Source organism: Triturus cristatus, chromosome 6 (assembly GCF_964204655.1).
Source record: "Triturus cristatus chromosome 6, aTriCri1.1, whole genome shotgun sequence".
Taxonomy (NCBI): Eukaryota; Metazoa; Chordata; class Amphibia; order Caudata; family Salamandridae; genus Triturus; species Triturus cristatus.
In genome coordinates, this window is record NC_140589.1 from 1,606,022,964 (window position 1) to 1,606,044,395 (window position 21,432).

At 44.7% G+C, this 21,432-nt stretch overlaps 1 protein-coding gene across 1 annotated transcript in view; it reads left to right on the forward strand.

Annotated features, from left to right (window-relative positions):
* LOC146821707 (uncharacterized) overlaps positions 1-21,432 on the forward strand; it is an 857,433-nt gene that overhangs the window by 758,815 nt on the left and 77,186 nt on the right. Inside the window, exon 25 of the mRNA XM_085612743.1 lies at positions 6,084-6,255. Within this exon, the coding sequence (XP_085468869.1) occupies positions 6,084-6,255 (172 nt within the window). The remainder of the gene's footprint in view (positions 1-6,083; positions 6,256-21,432) is intronic.

Below are 21,432 nucleotides of genomic sequence, written 5' to 3' on the forward strand. Positions count from 1 at the left end.
AATTTGATCTTGTGTGATGTAACCAATGCTCATGTAAAGCACTCCAATACCTGACAAGTCTGCACTATATAAAACTGCAAATACACAACAAATAAGTGTTTTGCACACTTCTGTCATTGGGCTACATGTGGGCTACATCTGGGTGATATTTGTGCTGCATTTGGGCTCTTTTGTCTCTGGTGGCCATCTTGGGAGATTAAATTTGTTATGAAGTTTCCTAATTTCCTCATTTACTGCAGTCTCCTCAGTAGGAAATGCTTTCAGTTTTTTACTTTGATTCCATCAAGAAGGTATTCAGATATGTCACACATTTGCCATAAATTCTGAATGTTAGCACTCTAGTTGCTCATTAGATCACTGTAGTAAAGCTACTGCTCACCACGGAAGTCTGCTGCTGGTATTAAAAGTGCATGTTTCAGTCTGCATATCAGAATTTTTTAATGAAATGGAAGAGGATTTGAGAAGTAACTCAAAATGTGCCCTAAGTTTTCTTTCTTCAGCATTAAACATAATTTCTATGGCAAAATGAACCCCCTCATTGTGTTCCTTTTTAAATTAAATGTTTTAAGTGTTACCAGTTTATTTCAATCAAGATGGCTTCTGTTGTGCTATACTTTTGTCATAAATAAGACAGTAAGCGCTCTAGTTGTTCTTAAGAACACTCTGGGACATTCTGTCATTGGGCTATACTTGGGCTACATCTGGGTGATATTTGGGCTACATTTGGGCTCTTTTGTCTCTGGTGGCCATCTTGGGAGATTTATTTGTTATGAAGTTTCCTAATTTCCTCATTTACTGCAGTCTCCTCAGTAGGAAATACTTTCAGTTTTTTACTTTGGTTCCATCAAGAAGGCATTCAGATGTGTCACACATTTGCCATAAATTCAGAATGTTAGCACTCTAGTTGCTTATTAGATCACTGTAGTAAAGCTACTGCTCACCAGGGAAGTCTGCTGCTGGTATTGAAAGTGGGTGTTTCAGTCTGCATGTCAGAATTCTTTAATGAAATTAAAGAGGATTTGAGAAGTCACTCAAAATGTGCCCTAATTTTTCTTTCTGCAGCACTAATCATACTTTCTATGGCAAAATGAACCCCCTCATTTTGTTCCTTTTTAGATTAAATGTTTTAAGAGTTACCACTTTATTCCAATCAAGATGGCTTCAGGTGTGCAATACGTTTGTCATAAGTAGGGCTGTTAGCGCTCTAGTTGTTCTTTAGAACACTCTGGGAAGCCGCAGTAGAACACAAAGGAATCAACTGACAGTCTCTGCCCTTGTTGGATGTACATGTTTTACTGAGAATGTCAGACTTCATTCTCAAATGACTGAGAAAGATAATGTGAATTTACAGAAAATATGCTCTCAGTTTAGCTTATAGATCACCTTCCAAACCTCTGTGGGAAAAGCATGTGAAAATAGTTTTCTCTCAAACATGATTCATGATATCACAGCAAAAGGCTTTTTCACATTGTAAAATCACCTTAGAACAAACCACAATTCCTAAAATGAGTATGGTACCATCAACAAATGATGTAACTAAAGTCTTAAAACCTTCTATTAACTGCAATGCTTTTTAATGAGGTGCTATCATGTATATTGGTCCCAAGATGGCTGCCAAAACTTCTTGGATGAAGTACTGACAGCCAATCAGATCTCACGATGAGATGTGTGGTTAGGCTCCGCCCAGATATATCTATCTTTTTAACTCTAATTTTCTCAGGAACTACTGAACGGATTTACACCATTTAAGCAAACGACATGAGTCTGAACTGAGGACTACCTCTTTGCCAAATGTGGTGTAATTCCGTTCAGCAGTTCGGGCTGTAGCTGCGTCAACAGGTCCTATGGGAAAATGCATGGGGAAAACGCGTTTTGGGACCCCCTTTTTTCTCGGCCCCCGTTTGACGAATCACCGTGAAATTTTCAGGATAGGAGCCGACCGGAGCTGGCCAAAAGTTTGGAAAATGTTGCGAAGATTCTTCAATTGGCGCCAACGTTATTCCAAATAGAATGTTGTGGATTTCCTATAGAAAATAGGTCCTAACTATAACTACCTACTGGCGACTGCCAGTAGGTAATATTCACTGAATATTCCTACCACCCAGCCGTGCTCCAATTGCGCTAAATTCCCAGTAAGTGCAGGTCATAAGCTTGCGTTGATTAAGTTCCTGCCCTTTGTACACACCGCCCGTCGCTACTACCGATTGGATGGTTTAGTGAGGTCCGAGGATCCTCCCCGCAGGAGTCAGCAACGGCCCTGGTGGAGCGCCAAGAAGACAATCAAACTTGACTATATAGAGGAAGTAAAAGTCACTTCCGCCCCCCAAAAAAAAAATGCTGCGCCACATGTGTGGCTGGGCATTGTGATAATAACAGGAATGGATCAAACTAAGGTCAACCCTATTGACCTCTGTTTGATCTGTTCCTGTTCTGGGTAATGTTCCTGTTGTGAGCACTAAACCAATCACATAAGGTACAAAGTGTTTTTATCTGCACAAGTGGGGCTAAGCTAGTTGGTAGGAATTTTGTAGATTCCTGTGGATTTCAAAAATTTCCATCACAGAAATGCAAGGAAAATGCATGATTTCAGGCAAAGTGTGAGGTTTGCAGGGCATTGCGGGTGAAAAAACCTTGTGGGATCCATACAAGGCACACCACTCTGGAATCCCCTGGTTGTTTTGTTTTAACAAATGTCTGTGGTTAGTAGGTTTCCATGGCTGGCAGCCAAGCAAGGCCCCAAATGCCGCAGCTACACCTACTGCTGATCTCTCCACGTAGCTCTTTAGGGTCATTTGTGTCAAGGTCTGTTGGCCCACCCACACTAATGAGGTATCATTTTTTATTAGGAGGCTTGGAGGCTCACACCCCAGTCAACCAACAACTCAATTTCTTACAGCCCGTGCACTGATTCAGTGAAAGTAAAATGAGCACAGCTCATTTAACTTTCACTTTACTGTAATGCAGTCAGCGTCCCCTGCGTGCTAATCATCATTAGCAGTAAACAAAAAGAAAGTCGGGCTGCTCTGCAAGCTCTTCCTGAGGAGCCTGATTTAAAAAAAAATAAAGGACTTCCTCTGGTGCACAGCACCAGAGGGGCCTTTATATACCTCCTAGTGTCAGCCAATGGGCGAGTCATGAACTGGGGGAGGTAGTTTGGGTGTCGGCCATTGGCGGACACCCACACTTAAAAGTGTAATATATTTCAGCTGAATTAGATGGACCATTAAAAATATCTTAATCCTCTTCTGCAGTCCTTGTTTACACATGCTTCTGCATTGGGTGCACAAGTAGGTAAAGAAGTCTTTCTTTTACACACCACCATGGCCCTGCACAAATACAGCAGATAACCCTTCGCCTAAATCATTTGCAGCACAGCAATCCGGGCCCCCTTCACACTGGTGTACAGTGATTGAGGGTGCTGCATCTACAGCAGTGATCACAAGTATGTGTTCTCTCAACTTCCCTTTTCAAGGAAGTCATTCAGCTAGCTGGAGTGCTGCTGCTTAAACAGCTGGATTGTGCTTGATCCAGTAGTTAAAATTGTGTACACTGCATGATTTATGATTGTTGTCATGCATATTCCATGATACATGAAACACAAAGAACAGTCTGGTTGTCTTCTGTCTGCTTGAAATGCTAAGGAGTGCAGATAGAATTAAGTTGTTGTATTTTGCATTACTACTGCATTAGTACTGCTGTAACATTTAGGGCCTGATTTATATGTTGGCTTTTTTGGTGGTCTTCCCGCACACCTACCTGGCAGTCCGCCCTCCCAATTTAGATATTGGCTAGCAATAGGCGAGTCATGTTGACTCCGCCAGGACTTTGCTCCCAGCCCATGCAGTGGGTTGGGCTGTAGCATGTGGCGGTGGGACTCCAGCCAGGATTCCCGCTCTCCAGATCTGGTTCTGACTTGCTTCAAAGGGAATTCCAAAGGAAACCCTTCCTTCTTCGAGTCGGCAGAAAGGGGTGAAAACTCACCTTTTTTTGGGGTACAGGCTGCTGTTTCCTCCTCTTACCTTTCGTCAGGGTCTCCCGGTCATGGCACACCTTGACCACGATGGACTAAGACCCCTGCTTGATGGACTCAAAGGTAAGTGTTTGTGGTTTGTACCGGTATACATTGCATGGTGTGTGTAGGTTGGCGGGATATGGTGCAGAATGTACAAAATAGGGTCACTACACATAACCTACCAGTTGCAGCTCCTGCTGGTAAGCGGGTGGGGCAGGGGGTAAGTTGACAGATGACAGAATTGGATTTATTTATTTATTTTATTTTCCCTCCTCCGTCATCTATCGACTTTCCCCCCACCCACCTCACCGTGCTTAACTGTAGGAGCTGCGACTGTAACCTACATGCACATATGGACACATACACAAAATATATGTCTCCTCACCACCATGGTCTCCCCGCCATCTGACTCTGCCCTCAGGACACAACCAATCCAACAGGAACATCAAAATCGGCGGTAGCCCGCTGTTAGGATGGCAGGAGTTTTGCCAGAGGAGAAGATGCAGTGGTCTTCTGTGTATCGCGTATGCATCTAAATACAGTGGGCAGAAGACTGTCAACTCGACAGAGTACTTGGGACCTGCGCAGCAGCAGGACGGCAGCAAGACCGCCAAGATCTAAATCATGCCCTGAGTTTTTAACTTTTCACTGTGTACTTCTATTGTGCATTCTGGACCAGATATACTAAGCCTTTGCACGATGCGAGGACAATGCAAAGGCTTCATCTGGATTTGCAAAGCCATGCATGAGGCAATTTGCACCGCCTTGCGTGGCTTTGGAAAGAAACATAACACAACACAGCTTGTGGTGTGCTACATTACATTTCAAGCTGGTAGGCATTCCATGGGTGTTCCCAAGCATCCACCCATGGATTTTGCTCAATTTCTAGTTTACTTACAAATGTTTGTAACCCTGGGATTGTGTCAAATTGGTATGCCTCCCAGAGGATGGCGGAACAAGGAGAAAAATCTCCTAGTTATTTCCTCCTTCTATGTGTGATGCTTTCTGAATCACCCATTGGACAAGGAATATTCCTTTTTGTATGGTTTTTGTGCAGGAGGGTATTTCTTCCTGCACAAAAACAATCATGTCCATTATAATGCAGGCACCCTTGCACTATGATGAAGTGTGCCTGCGTTGGTGCTAGGCAGCACACGGTGCACCAGCACAAGGATAGAGCACAAACACTCCATATCTTTGTAAATATGTAGCATCTGTGATCTCTCCCTTTCATGCAATGCAGCGCGAGTCTTAGACCTGATTCTTAATGAATTCTTCCATTAGGGGGTAAGACACACTCCAGGAATTTCAGGACTAATGAAGTCACTTAAGTATGACAGGTAGCCTGTTTGCCCTTCAGGTCAGTTAAATCCATGGGCTCTGCTGCTCTGATGGAATTCTGCCTGCCATATTTAGGAATCCACACTTCTGTAGCAGGGATCTCTTTGATAAAATTCCATCCACTACATTGGTGGGTGCATTTCTTCACACTTGAATGCCACTGGTGGATGCATTTTCATCACACTTGAATGTCATGCAGGCTATTATTTTTTTCACGAATTCCCCAAAATTGAGGACAAATGAAAATCAAGACAAACGTTTGTGACTGGCAGGGACATGTTTTCTGGCATGACGGTCACAGAAAGGAAACATTAGAAATGGTCTCTCCGCCCGAACTACAGTGTTACCATCACAAATGGGACCTACCAGTCCATTGGAGAATTGACAACTGGGTCAAGGATTTCCAATACTAGAACTATCTGAGGATGCTCCTTCAGAAATAATGCAGTTCGAACAATTTAGGGCAGTGCTCGGTTTCAGCCAAGCTCTACCATGTCCATGTATGTGTATAAAAATGTATGTGTAGAGCAACAATTAACTACCCCTCCACAGTCACACTTTGCAAGCATGCACTTTGTAAGCAAGATATTTATGAATGTAAATGGCAGAGTTTATCTATGTATTTCGTTACTAAGGATGGAACATTTGTATTAATAACTCTTTACAGTCTAACTTCACATTATCTATGATAGAAGTTATAGACCAAATTCTGTTTTTTCTCAATTTACAGTTAACTCACTTGGAAATACAAATAATTCAGCAACTCAAATATCAAAAGAAGCAAAATACAACAATCTGATTCTGGGTTTAGTGCTTGGCATTGGGATTCCTCTTCTGCTGCTGCTGTTACTCCTGTTCATCCTTTGCTTCTGCTGTGGAAGAACCAGAAGTGGGACTGCAGAGTAAGTTTCACCCATAATTATATGTTGTTCCATTTACTCACCCTGAAAAATAGTGTCATATTTCCAGTGCATTTTTATTTCAAAACAAAGGTAGTTCACAATGGCAGTCCATCTTTAATAATATCAAGTGCAAAGCATTGCAAATGTCCATAACCTGCCAATATAATGACTACACAGCCGAAAGATAGTGCATGGAATTGCCTGATTACTGGCTGAAATGTTCAACTACGTTTACATTGTCTGAAAGAAGAAAACATAAAAATGCATTATACATCAAAACAAATATCCAGTATTGGTGGATCTCTCATCTTCGCTTGCCACACTACCAAGACACATATGGCCCAATTGATCAAGACAAGCTCTGAACCAAATGTTATGAGCTCGTAGGATTGGGCGTGAAGCAGTACCCTGCACCCCCTGCGTAGCCGGCGCGCCCCCAACTGTTTAGGGGCCCCATTGCCCTTCAGTGAGGCCCCATTCAGCCCAAGGCCAAAGAATATCTGTGATATATGTTAAACTCAGGTTCCCCTCTTCACATTTTGCAAGAGGGGGGCATCATTCTGTGTTATTCCACTGGTTATGTCGCTGACTGTGCACATAATCTATGACTGCAGAGTTTCTACAAGAAGATTATACATGCAATTGGGTGCAACTGTATGTACAGGAGTACGTGTATGTGCAGGAGTCACACAATCTTTGGCTTTAGTCTTGTGGTATTCTGAATCATAGCATTAAACAATTTGCCACATCTGATCACAATCAGACACACCAGGAAGCAATAACAATCCAAAACACATAAATATGATCAACTCCAAACGCTCTGACCTCTTTCTCTCGTGCTTCACATCAACCAGGAGTCAGACTCGCAAGATTTGCTCTAATTACTCAGGAGGAAAGGAAACATTATTGAGCAGAAGGACGACATTCTGGTAAACCCTGTGATTTTACCTTTTTGGGTAACTCTGTGGTCTCCGCACACCCTCAGTGTGGCAGACAAACAGGCCATGTGTCAGTAATTCATGACGAAGTGAAAGCAATTGGGGCGAAGATACTCATCTAATGGAAGATTAAAAAGAAGTTGGAGGGCCAAAAGAGGGGTGTGAAAGGTAAGTACATCAGGACACAGGTGGTAGCTGCATTAACAGGGAGCGGACCTGCAGCATGCCTCAGACTCACTCCCTTGGATCACCATATCCTTGACATCATGCACCCTCACGGCAGCATGGGCAGTGTGTTTCTGAGACCACAGTAATCAGGCCAGGAAATGTAAGTCATAAGAACATGTGTCTGCTCTTGGAAACATTTTCACACCTGCATATTGCATGCATGATAATCAAACACACCATGATTGTGGTGGTTGGGAACAAACACTGTTCACGCAAGGACACAACGTGAAATAATGGGACTTATTCAAAAATGCCAGCTTGAACTCTAGGAAATCTGTTTTCTCTTACATTCGTACCATGAATATTGTTTGTGAATACCTACGAACCTACAAGCATGTGGGTGTTCGCTGATTTATGTGCTGCCCACTCATTCCAAGTAGATCCCCGAAGTTGCCATTATCTTGAATTTACAATGGTGGAAATGTCAGAGCTTTTTCTTCTGTAGTAAGTGAACATTGCGCTTGGAAAATTCCAATAATGCCAATTCTGTGAATAAAAAGATGTAATTATGAAGCATTCATTGTTCTCTTTTTTCCATTTGATCCATATTGAAGTGCCGAAAAGTCCTAGTGAAGCAAGCAAGTTCAAAATGTATGGTTCTATATTTTTTAGGAAGATTTTGGTCAGTACTTCAAGGGAAACAAATACAACAGTTAAATATAATCTTCCATTCACGCCTCATTCTGTTACTCCCCACACACCTTCCCCAAGCTAAAATATAAGTTGTATTTAAAGGCCGCCCTGACAGAGCATAGTCTGAACTAAAGTGATTGCTGCATTTGCCACTTTCACGTGGTGGAATGACCTGAACTGCCCCTGAAGGTAAATGGATAAGTGAGTCCCTGGCGTTCATGGAGAGGAAAGTCAGTAATTGATAAGCTTTCCAAGGCGTATTTCAGTGCAGCTATATTAAATGGTACCTTATGGATACCAACTCACACAAGAAAGATTATTTAGGAGCGAACAATAGGAGGAAGATCAGATCCTTGCTCCTTTCCCTCTCCCACTTCATCTCTGGAAAACACATTAGTCATTTTCTAGGAGCTGAGGTAGGAAACCTGACATTTGCTATGTTTGAAACTTCTTTGAAGGCCTCCCTCTAAAATATCCTTAGTATGGTGCAATGCCTCAATAGATGTGACAGGGTTTCCCTCACCCTATTTCCCCTTCAAAACATATTCCTACCTCTCAGCATACATTGTGTGGAGTTTGCTCGATGTGATGCCACTGTAAGAGTAGCTCCAAGCGTGCTTCAGTACATAGATCTAGATGTACAAACAATACTAAAAGCGATAATCAAATAGCTGTTTTTTGCGAATGGCTATTTGATAATTGCTATTACCAATGAGCAAAGGGGTTATTTAGTCCCTATTCCTTAGATAGTGATTCATAGTGGGTCACAACTAGACCTATCTCATGAATGTTAATGAGGTAGGTTGTAATTTGTGATCCACTACAATTCCCTGGCATTACAGGGATGACCACCATGTGTCTGTGATTGCTTTTAAATAAAAAAAAAATGTTTTTAAACACAGCCCGTTTCCTAAAAGAAAAATGTATTGCATGTAAAAAGAAAGAGAAGAGTAGGCATTGGTCCCTTGGACGGCTGACGGTTCTTTTTTTCCCTTCGATTTTTATTAGGATCTGAGTACTGCAGTTTCATAGATATAAATTACAGTAAATATTCATCATAAATTACCCATATGAGTCTTCAATACAAGTATGTCTTTATATGATATAAATAAAATAAATACACTGGGTATACCATCTTACAGTGAGATTATTTCATAATAGCAAAAAATACTATAAATGCAATTGACTTAAAATCAGATTAAAAAAGGGTGAATAGCTTATATAATGCCTAAAATAGGTTGAGGATGAATACCTTAGGTAATTTAATCAGTCCCTTTCATACTGCTCCTCCATCTTCAGATTGGAAATATTGTCCCCAGAGTTTCTGGAATTTAGTAACTCCCCCGGTTCGTGTTGCATATAACTGTTCATTGTTTCTGACTCTTCTAATTTTTTGCAGCCGATCCTTGCTTGAGGAAGTTATCTGAGTTCGCCAATTTTGAAGTAAAAGGGATTGAGCTACAGCTGTTGCAATATATACTAATTGTACCCACTTGTTGGACAAGCCCAATACTGGGTCATACCTCAAGACTCTCAGCCAAATAGTTGGAGCCAAATCGACCCTCTATTCAATGACAAGGTACTGAAATATTTGAGTCCAAATCCCTGTATAGATGAGCAGTGGGTGATAACATGCGTCCAGTTTGCCGGGGAGTTCCCTATACGCCGGGGACAGTTACCCGGGAGGGCAGGGTTAATGTATGTTAAAAAAGCTGGAATTCTTTATAGAAGCCATTTAGTGAAGAAAAGCATCCATTGCCTATTGGCTCCCTTTAACACACTACAATTTAACATATTGACTCCCTTCCACATCTCATTTGTTATTTCGAGGGCCTTTGTATTTGTCCCATTTTTTTGATTGCTTTTTGGGCAGAATCATTCCCTTTACATAATAAAAACATCCTTTTCCATTCCCCTGGCCTTTTCGAAACCACATCCTCTCCTAGAGCAGACACCACCTCTCTGCTACTAAGAATCTGGCCTAAATCCAAATCCAGCAAAGCGTTATTGAGTATTCTAAATGAGTCAGAAAGGAGAAAGTCATCCTGTATACGCTGTCTTACTTCCACTAAGTTTTGCCATCTATCTCTCATAAGAAAGTCTGTTATATATTCCAATATACTGCTTTACCCCCCTTTTGAACAATTTCGGGTGAAAGCTTTCCCCCCTGGACCTATATCATCATCAGCCAAAGGTGTCGCCGCATTGATGAATGAAGTATCTCCTATAGAGATCCCCATGTTTCTGAAAGAGCCACATCAAGCTCTTATAACTCACTCTTTTAGGCAGTTTAGTCGGCTATAGTACGTCCCAAATATTACACTTTTTAAAAATCAACTGCATAAAGTTATTTATAAAAAAATCTGAGAATCTTTGTATTAAACCTAGACATATGCTGTGAAAAATAGGCATAATAGTAATCTCTGAAATTAGCGAGCACCAACCCTCAGTTCTCCCATGATTCATATAAAGTGCTTAGCGCAATTCTGGGTGATTCTTTTTGCCAAAAGAAAGATGAGAACATGGACTCTCTACCTGTAGCATTCTATTAGCTTGAGATAAAAGATGGTTGGCTAAACCTTCTGAAAAAAGTTTTTAAAATTCCCCAGGGAATCCAACCGGGCCATAGGTTTTCCCATTAAGAAGATTTGTAATGACCTCTTTTAATTCCTCCTTAGAGAAGGGTCGAGACATGTTGGCTCCCTCTTCTCTAGCTAAGGCTGGAATATCACAATCTACTAAAAATCTTTCTAGAGAGAGCCTATCAATTGTCTGATTTTGTGAATAAATCTGTCTATAATGTTTTAACAGGATTTCTCACACCTTCTCTGATTCCCTACTTGTTATTCCAGTGATTTAACATTTCAGAGCACTTATCCAAATATTGGCTGCTTGTTCCCATGCCTGCCATGCTAACAATTTGCCAGTGAAGTTATTTGCTTCATAAACCTTTTGAGAGTGAATCCGACTCAGTACAGCACATTTAGCATAGTATGCTTCACTCATTGCCTGTCTGACAATGTTGAATGATTTTTTGTTGGCCCTGGATGAGTTCTTCAGAAACCTGACTTAGCTGTTAAAAATAGCCGTGCTGCTTGGAGCGGCTTGGAAAGAAAAAAAACCTCTATATGCTGCCCAGTTTTTGAACATCGAGAATCCTGAGAGTTTAGCAGCCGGGATCTGAGTCTCCTGGACCAGAATCACTGCAGGGTTCTCGGCCAAAATCCAGCTTTTTATTGCCCAATGTTTCTTAACGTTATTGCGCCCATTTGCATTAAAGGACACTACCTTCAGGGAGTTACTCACACTGATGTTCTATTCTAAGATAGACTTGGAGAAAAAAAGTATTGCCTATATTAGCTTCCTTCTCCATAGTACGAGCCACTTCAATGAGATAGCGATGTTTCACAGAGAGAGAGAATACACATTCCCCCATTGTCACCCCTCCTTTATCTTGCAATAGGCTAATAAAAGGTAGAAGCCCTCACTGCTGATTGGAGCTCCCCTCAAGCAAGACTAACTGCCTGTTCTACCTCTCTTAGGGCCTCATGTAGGTAGCCAAATACCGGTCGGTAACGGCCGATTTACGGTAAATATGCCGTTACCGACCGGTATTCAGACAAGTGAGATGTAGGAGTCCAAAAACGACTTTTCGGTAAATATGAGGCGGTAAATACCGAATCATATTTACCGAATTCTAAAATACCGAATCAGAGTTACCGAATACATACTTAACGAATCGGTAAATATGAAGTGGTAAATATGAAGTGGTAAAAATTATAATGACATGTAGGAGCACTCGGTAATTAAGAAATCCAAGAAAATCGGTAAATAAGAGTCGGTAATTAACACGGATTGAAAGCAGGTGGTAACCATCAACAGTGCATATTAGCAATCCCAAAATGCAACAGCGTGGACAACATGGCCGCTATGTATGTCATTGCAAGGCGCCTACGTCTACAGGCAGCAGGACTGAGGGTTTGGCGACGGGAGGAACGCATCTACAGACAGCGCATCACACTATTCCACCTGACTGATGCAGAGATACATGAGAGGTACAGGCTACACCCCGAAACCATCATGGACTTAATCAGGGACCTTCACCCACTCCTGGACCAGCCAATAAGAAGGGCGCACGCCATACCCCCACATGTGCAGGTGCTCTGCAGCCTACATCTGCTGGCATCCGGCAGTTATCAGGTGGTGATAGCTGCGGTGGGTGGTGTATCCCTGAGTTGCCTGTCACGTTTCTTCAGGAAGTTCCTGGATGCCATGATGCAGAGAATGCACCACTACATCAGCTTCCCCAACACACAGGCTGCACTGCAGAAAACAAAAACAGACTTTTATCACATGGCACAGTTCCCCCATGTCATCGGCTGTATTGATGGTACACACATCCCAATCTGTCCACCAGCTGACACAGAGCACATCTACAGGAACAGGAAGTCCACCCACTCCATCAATGTGCAGGTGATCTGTGATGCAGGGAACATCATCACAGATATTGTTGCAAAGTTTCCTGGGAGCACCCACGACTCGTACATCTTCCAGAATAGTGGGATCTACACACGACTGAGTACCGGAGAATTTGGAGAGGGATACCTGCTAGGTGAGTAACAGTGACGCCCCTTGCAACCTGCAAATCATAGTATAAAGAGGCATGTGACTGATGTTTCCCTTCAACTCATATAGGCGACAGTGCATATGCATGCCGGTCATTCATCCTCACTCCCTACCTACACCCAGCAACCCAGAGTGAGAGACGATACAACGTGGCACACAAAACAACACGCAATGTGGTGGAGCGCACATTTGGACTACTGAAGAGCAGGTTCCGCTGCCTCCACAAGAGCGGAGGCGCACGCCAGTACACACCCATCACCTGCTGCAAGATTATTGCCACTTGTGCAATGCTGCACAACCTTGCCACGAAAAAAGGTACAGATGTGGAACTAACATATTTTGAGGACAACGAGGATGAGTCAGGCCAGCCACAGGGCAACGCAGCTAGAGTGCCAACTGCAATCGATGGGAGAGAGAGACGGGCAGAGATCACATGCAACTATTTCTGAGTAAGTAAGGGGACACAGCCAGTTGTGATTAGTCATGACGTGGTTTTAATGTGGCACCACGCCATGAACACATGAACAAGCCAATCTGGCAATATAACATCTATACAAGGAGTATGTCCAGGGTTACGTCACCCATTGGGAAGTGGCTAAGCAGGGCCACATCAATGTTTGCGCATACGCGCTGCAGTGGTGGATGGCACGGCCTGTGCATCCTCACTAGAGCCAACCCAAAGCCGCCTGCTGCTCCTGCGTGCTTCTGGGATGGGGGGTGTGATGCTGCTCCTGCTGCTGGTGTCGATGCTCTCCGCAGCATCCCCTGCAGCAGTTGTCGACGCCTGACTAGTCAATAGCACCCCTAGTGCACTTGTCACCTGCACCATCCCCCGAGACAGGTCGCTGCAGCAGTGTGTTAGGCCCTCCTGCATCGTCACAGAGCGCCGGCACAGTAGAGAAGTCGCAGTTGCCAGACGGTTGAGTGCCCTGTTGGTAGTGTCCCTTCTCTGCCGTTCCCGGCGCCGTGCCTCGATGTCAGCATCCAATTTGCTGCACAACTGCTGGACTGACTGGGACATGTCCCGAATGCCCGCAGCCATGCCGCTGATGTTATTGTCCATGTTGAGTAATGTAGTTTTCATCACCCGCATGTGCCTCTGGACTGTCATGACTGCCTTTGTTTGCAGGCGCTGTTGTTTCAACATTTGGCCCTCGAGACCCAAGAAGACACCATGGCCGTCAATGGGTGCTGGTGGACTCTGGACACGCGACCTGCGGCGCCCTCTTGCTCCCGTCTGTGCTGCCTGTGAGGTGTGGGGCACAGTGGCATGGCTCCCTTCCTGGGGCCTGGTGAGTTCTTCAGGGCCCATGCTGTCGTCTGACGAGGTGTCTAAGGCTCGTAGCCTGGCTGCTGGACGCCTCCTCATTCCCACACCTGCAAGCGGAGATGTGGCCGGTGATTCAAACATGAGTGGCGATGCTGGCTCTGGGTGAGGTGATGCTGGCTCTGGGTGAGGTGATGCTGGCTCTGGGTGAGGTGATGCTGGCTCTGGCTGCGGCGAGGCTGCCTGTGTTGGTGGTGCGGCTGCCAGTGGGCCTGCTCCCTGGTCTGAACTTGTGCTGGCTAGAGGTGATATTTGTGGCCGGTGTGCCGTCTCTCCTGCAGCATGCCCTGTCCTGCATGATGTCACATCTGTGGACAGAAATACAACATTGGCTCAGTGTCCCCGAAGGGCTGCATTGAAAGCGTCACATTAAATAATTTCACATTCCAAAATGTCCTCTGTCTCCTTGTGCCTCGTGTGCGTGACATGCCTTGTTGCCCTGTAACATTTACGTCATGGTTAGTGTTTCCCTGACTACATCTCCCGGAATGCATTGCCTGTCTGCACTGACACGTGTGGACTGCAGTGTGATTCTCGTTTCACATTGGGGGATGTGGGATAGGGATAGGGGGTGCTACATTGCTGTGCTTTCGTCTTACCTTGTTGTGTGGCGGCTCTGGCAGAGCTGTCGGCGTCCCCAAGACCCACGACGCTCTCTTGCTCGATTGTGGCCCCCACCAGCTCCTCCAGTTCGGTGAGGGCAGGTGCCCTGTTGGTTCCACCTCCAGTCTGGCTGGCCTCCTTCTGGATGTCGCCCATCTTCCTCTTGGTTACAATCCTCAGGTCATACCAGCGCTTCTTTAGGACCTCTATGTCCCTGTGGGTCACTCCCACGGCATTCACATGGGCCTGGATGGCCAGCCATATGTTGCGCTTTTCAGCCTCAGGCACTTGCAGGGATTGCCTTCCAAACAGCTTCTGGTGCTGCTTCACCACCTCTTCCACCAGCACCTGGAGTTCCTTGGGGCTAAATTTCAGCTTCCTCCTCCTTTCCCCTCCGTCTCTCTGTGTTCTCTGGCTGGACATGATGTTCGTTTTCCCGCTCGCACAGGCACCGGCTCCCTGCCTCTCCTCTGCACTCCAAGCCTCTCCAGGGTCGGCTAATTATGTACACCTGCCTGGGTGTGGCCACTTCCTGGTTGGGTGGGCTGTGGTTGCACGGGATTAGCTGTTTCGTCAAGTCATGTGATTTTATTTACCGATTCCGTACATACCGATTCGGTATTTTCCGATTCGGTAAATACCACCTCGGTATTTTCCGATTCGGTAAATACCACCTCGGTATTTTCCGATTCGGTAAATACCACCTCGGTATTTACCGATTCGGTGAATTCCGATTCGTGATTACCGAATGTTACCGAATCGGTAACTGTTACCGAATTTTTACCTACATATAACTTACCGATTCTAATTTACCGATTCGGTACGGCTCGGTATTTAAGAAACGGTAAAATTTATTTACCTACATGAGGCCCTTACTGCTTAAATTAAGTAATTGCAAACCTAGATCCACATGTATCATTCTTTTCACCCCTCCCCTCCACCTAACACGTGCCTCCCCTATCCCCCCTCCTTCAACCCCGACCCCTGGTGTGTCATCCCACTCACACCTAACATTTTTCCCTCCCCCAAGATCTGGCACTCTGGTCTTGTGCCCAGATCAATCAGCCTACCCTTAACCGCCCCACCATGCCAGAGGATTTTTTTTAAAAAGAAGAGAAAAAAAGAAGAACCCCCCTTGGGGAAATAGACACACCCTTGCTCCAAGGCCGCTAAACTAAGGGTGGGCGTAGTGGGCATAGTGGGGCTACGTGAAGCAGCACGTAGTGTGCCCAAATCTACGCACACTACGCGCTTCGCGTAGCCCCACTACGTGCCACCCACCTCCCGCCCGCCCTTCTTTTAAATAATATAAGCAATGAAAAATAAATTAAAGTAAGTCGACTTACCCGTAAGCGCGGCGTCTCCGGGGCTCCCTCTTTCTGTTTCTAATTTCTTCTGGCAAATGCGCATGCGCGGACGCCCGCGCATGCGCATTTCTCGTGAGAAATGCGCATGCGCGGGTGTCCGCGCATGCGCATTTGCCAGAAGAAATTAGAAACAGAAAGAGGGAGCCCCGGAGACGCCGCACTTACGGGTAAGTCGACTTACTTTAATTTATTTTTCAATGCTTATATTATTAAAAGGAGGGCAGGCGGGAGGTGGGTGGCGGGTGGCAAGCAGCTACGCTTCGCCCTCGGCGTGTGCGTAGCGCTGCCCTGCTTCGCCTACTTCGGAAAGTGCGAAGCAGGCAGCGCTACGTACACTACGTGGGCGAAGCGTAGTGCTACGCCCGGGGTTACGCTAAACCCCCCTCTCTGATCGAAAGTTATCTGGTTAAGGCTCATCAACCTTTCAATAAAACTTATAATAATACAACAATAAACCACAGCCCTAAGAGTCAACATTCAATCCCTAGAGAGAGGGAGAATCACATATATTATTATTATGCTTTCTTATCACACACTGCTTGCTTATGGCTTATCTGATATTTGGTGTAGTAATTCCTGAGCCTCCGAGACGTCACAGAAAACGTTGAACCGACCCTTTACTAGCACCTTCAGTTTAGACTGCTGCATGATCATTGGCTGTGTTCCTTGCGCCTTAAAAAGATGAAGCATCTTTCCTCCTCCTAGCTGCTGAGGTGGACATATCAGAAAACATATGACAGAGAGTGATTTCAGGGGTAATGAACTGTATCTCTTTGCCAGCTTTGGATAGTACTAACTCCTTCACCCTGTAGTCTCTGAAATTCACCAAATTTCTACAAGGATATTTTTAATTCGGAGGCAGATGCGTGGGTACTCAGTGGGCTCCTGTAAGTGTGAGATCACCGGAATGTTCCGGGAGGACATATTTGTTAATGAAGGTGTTAATGAAGGTGTTTGCCCATTGCAGGCTTGATCTACCTCTAGTTCTTCTGGGACCCCAACGATGCACAGATTAGCGTGTCTTGAGTGATTTACCACCTCCTACAACTTATATTCAATCAAGGATTTCTGTTTCTGTAAGGCAGCAGTCCTCTCCTGTAGACTACTTGATCTTCTAGCTGAGCGATCCTTCCTTCTGCCTCTTTTAGCCTCTCTGGGATCTGGTCCACTGTCTCCTCAATTTTTGTAAGACGTGCATGTAGGGCAGCAAAATCCATAGTTTGTGAGGCTTTTAAGTCTCGTATTCCCTCCAGTATGAGATTTAACATAGTCTTGGCATCCCATTGCATCGTAAAAGGTAGACCGCCCTGTAATGTCTCATTGTTTGGTAGAGGTGGATCCAGTTCCACCTTTCTACATCCTTAGCCTTCCTGCTCAGGAGCTAGTGATCCCAGGGCTGTAGCTGACTCAGTAGGCACTGTCAGGTGTTGGAACAACATCAGCTTGCCCCTGAGGCAAAAGCAGGTGAATGTGACTGTCGCCGTGGTGACTGTGGAGGCTGTAGAAGCTGTGAAGACTGTGGGTGCTGCATCTTCCTGAGCTGATCAGTCACAGGGGCTGCACTTGACCCTGTGCCTAATTTCACCTTAATGAAGAGGGGGTCTTCCATAACTTATTTGGATTTCAAGAGAGCAGTCTCTGGTTCCAAGATAGATTCATGCATTGCGCTCTGAGTGGGCATCACAGATATAGATTCTGTGCTACTATCACTCTGCCCGGAGCTCATAGAGATTATCTCCCCACCCCCCTCCGTGGGGTGCTGGTCCTCGCTAATGCTTGCACCTTCTTTACAGTCTCCGAAATCGCTGGTGAGAGTATCATTTTTACGAGCTGAAGCGCTGCAAATAGCTCATGTTGTGGCTTGCCCCACTTTTTTCTTAGTCCATTGGGTTGTAGCGGTTATCTAGAAATGAGTAGTTGTTGCAGAGCCAGAGGCCTTGGGATGGCTTCACATTTTCTAATACTCCAAAAATCCAGAAATCCTCTGGGCCCCCTGAATGTACCTCTTCGAAAGCATCCACTCTTTGAGGTATATCAATAGTCCCCAAATAAAAGAAGGAGCTGTTATGGCCCTCCCCAGCGACCCTCTATCGGGTAGTGCTGCAGTCCTGCCAAAAATTAAGCACAGCGCATGCACTTACCCCTGCTGAGAAACCTGGAGTCCATCATTGGTGGAAATCTACTCAGCCTCTGGGCGCTCCTGATATCCTTGAATAGTGCAAGGAAGAAAGCAAGCCTCACTCCACGATGTAGCCCAAGCAGCTCTAGGATCCTTGCAGCCCTCCAGAGCCGCCGGGAAGCCACACCAGTATAAAACGTATCCCCTAAGTCTCCCAACTCCCAACTCAGTTACGGGCCGTGGTCTGACTCTTGGTCCGAGGTTACCTCTACTGATCTAATAGCGGCCGATATTGGGACTGCACACACTGAAAGAAACGGGGAGCAAGCGACCGTTACCCAGCACGATCTCCGACATGCCGTGTCCTGGCGTCCTGACATGGCAGAAGGGCTAAGCGTTATCGCTTCTGCAGCCAATCATCCCTCGCTCCGACTGCCAGTTCTTAAAAATATTTTTCAGCCATTCTCAAAGATTAAGGGGTTGCTTGAGAACCCCTCTCCATTTGTGAATTGGTTACCAGCAACTTTGAGTTGGTGGTAAAGTGTGAATGTTTTGCAAGCGCATTTCAGCAGCAAAACATTCGCACCTAGTAATGCGAATTGATAATCGAAAGGGATGCCCTTAACACTGCCCTTCCAAATACTGATTCGCAAACCCAAATTGCGATTCGGTAACAGGTTACCAAATCGTAATTTGGGGTTTGAACATTTGGAAATATCTTTTTGCATTGGCAAACAGCCTGATTCTGAGAATCAGGCCATTTGTGACCTCAAGAAGGCTTTGTACATCTAGCCCTTAGACACCAGTGGAATAACTTTTCATTGAGCGTAATATGCCTGTCCAATTTTCTTCATCCTCAGCTCTTTCTAATATGCTATGTAAAACGTCCATTAAACTGGTGTGACTACCTCCCTCAAGAAAACTCAAAAATAGAGGATTTTGTGTCTATCATTTTCTACTGTGTGTATATATTTTTAAAAGTGGACTGACAGTCTGGAGGTCCTACTTTCAAAAGACGGATGCAATACCCAATGCTGCAACTGTGTATAGCAGAATCTCTTCCATTCATCAAGGCTGAAAATCATTTTAATCTGTTCAAAACATTTGATTACTCCTATAAAACTACATCTGTTCAGTGCCCATTGTTTAAAGGCATTTCTCCCTAGACCTGGATGAAAGTCAGAGTTTATTAAAAGGGGAGTGAGTAGGGATGAGTATTCCATCAATTTTCTCTCATGGACCACTACATCACAAATCTTCAGTGTGACCCTTAGTATTGAGGTGGTTTGAGTTAACAGGGCCTTATCTTCATTCCAGTCCTGAGCCAGGGAAGCACATTTATTGGGTATCTCATCAGGGTGTAGTCCATGAAATACCAATTCTGCTCTGTTTGTCTCTGTGAATATTATCAAATATAACAGAGCTGAGAAGGTCTATAATAGCTTGTGAAATCATGCAAGCCCAAAATACCATTCCATGGATGGAGAAATATCTGCTGAAGACCTGTCCATATCTTTCTTTCCACTTCCCAGATGGCTCCTAGCTCGAAACTCCAAACTTGACCCCAATCGTTACTTAAAGCCAACTTTAAGAAACCATTGCTTTAAACGTCCCTTATCTTCTTTCCCTTTACTAGTGTCCCGTCTCTCCCCTTCTGTTTACCCTTTAGCGGCTGTGTTGTGACCATTAGAGCAGAAATGAAGCTCAAGCAGATCTCCCTTCAGGAAACTAGATGCACCAGTCTCCCCTGGGTCAGCATGCTGTCCCTCAGACATCACTTGTGGTATTTGTCACTGTTGGAATGTGGATTATTTGTAGTTGTAAATGTTTATCTACCACTAGAAATAAGGCCACTAACACAATATTGGGCTCAGAATAGGTCTTAGAAAATTATTCCCATGCTCAACCCTTGGTAGCTTGGCTGCAAACAGAAAGGCTTAATTTCAAAGATAGGTATGAAAGATATTTTAAAACACCAATTCATTAAATATTTAAGACAGAACTCACAATAAAAATCCAACACCAATTTATAAATGTAGGAAATATTTTTATTTTTAAAATGATACCAAAACACAAAAATTCCAATGTGGGGAACCGGAGATATGAAATTGTAAAAATTTAGCACTATATAACACATATAAACCTATAGAGCCTATTAGGACATCTGGTCATGCTACACCGGGACAAAGTCAAAGTTTCAGGGGAACTGCGATGGAGCCCTACGCAGCTACTGCTCACGGTTAGTCTTGGTCAAAGTTTTTACTTTCTGACTTTGAAACTTTTCTGGAGCTTTTCTTTCTGGGGTCCCTCTGAGTTCTCAGTCAGTCTGGATTTGGTGAAGGCTCGCTGAGTTGGGTTTGAACCAATTCCCAGTCAAACTCTTGAGGTTGGACCTGCAGAGCTTTTCAGCAGGACAAACCTGGAGGGCAGGTTGGCTCGCGGTTGAGTCGGTCCACTTTTCCAAAGTTGCTCCAAACTTCTTCAATCTGCTGGAATCTCTTTCAGAAGTTCCATTGAGGGTTCCAAAGTACCCAAAATTTACTCCAAGGGTCTGGAAGCTCCAAGAAGGTCATTTGGGACTTCAATTCCCATAAACCACTTGGACAAAACCCTTACAAATCCACTGGTAGTACTCCAGGCTAGGGAGTATTGGTGGTGATGGGAAAGTTGAGATCTGTTAACCTGTAGGTTGTAGGGAGGTCACTCTTTAGCCCTTTTGAAGCAAGTTAGGTCCATAGACCTGTAGTTCCAGATTGTGCAGAAGGCGCAGTCAGCCAGAGTGCAGGGCCTGGCTGGTGGAAATCAAATTTCGCAGCATGGACCCTTCTTCTTCCTCTTGGTTCAAGCAGCAGATCCGAGAGGCACTGCCCCTCTAAGATATGTATTCAGTGTTCTCTGGGGTCCCACAGGAGAACACTCCTGTCCAATGAGGTGCAGGACGACATCCCAAAGCTTGACCATATCCTCCAAAGTATGGCACAGTGGTCTCCTAGAAAGCCCTATTTCTCAAAATGCAATATGGCTGTAGTCTTAGCAGAGAGGCAAGAGCTGTCTAAACCAACCTCCAGGATGGCTCATCTCCATATTCTCCCTCCCACTGGCATCTGCACATTTCTTCCTTAAGCCTGCTATTTGGCTGGGTTCAAAGAGTATGGGTATAAATGAAAATGGTTTCTTCTGCCTGTCCCCTTCAATTGAAAATGATTGTTTACGACCCCTCAGTCCTTGCTCTGGCATTGGTATGTAGCAGAGCCCTCTTCTCTAGCTCTTTCACCCCAGGGGCTACTTATCACTCATCAAAGCAGCCTGGCTAATCCACTTAACTCTGACCAAGCA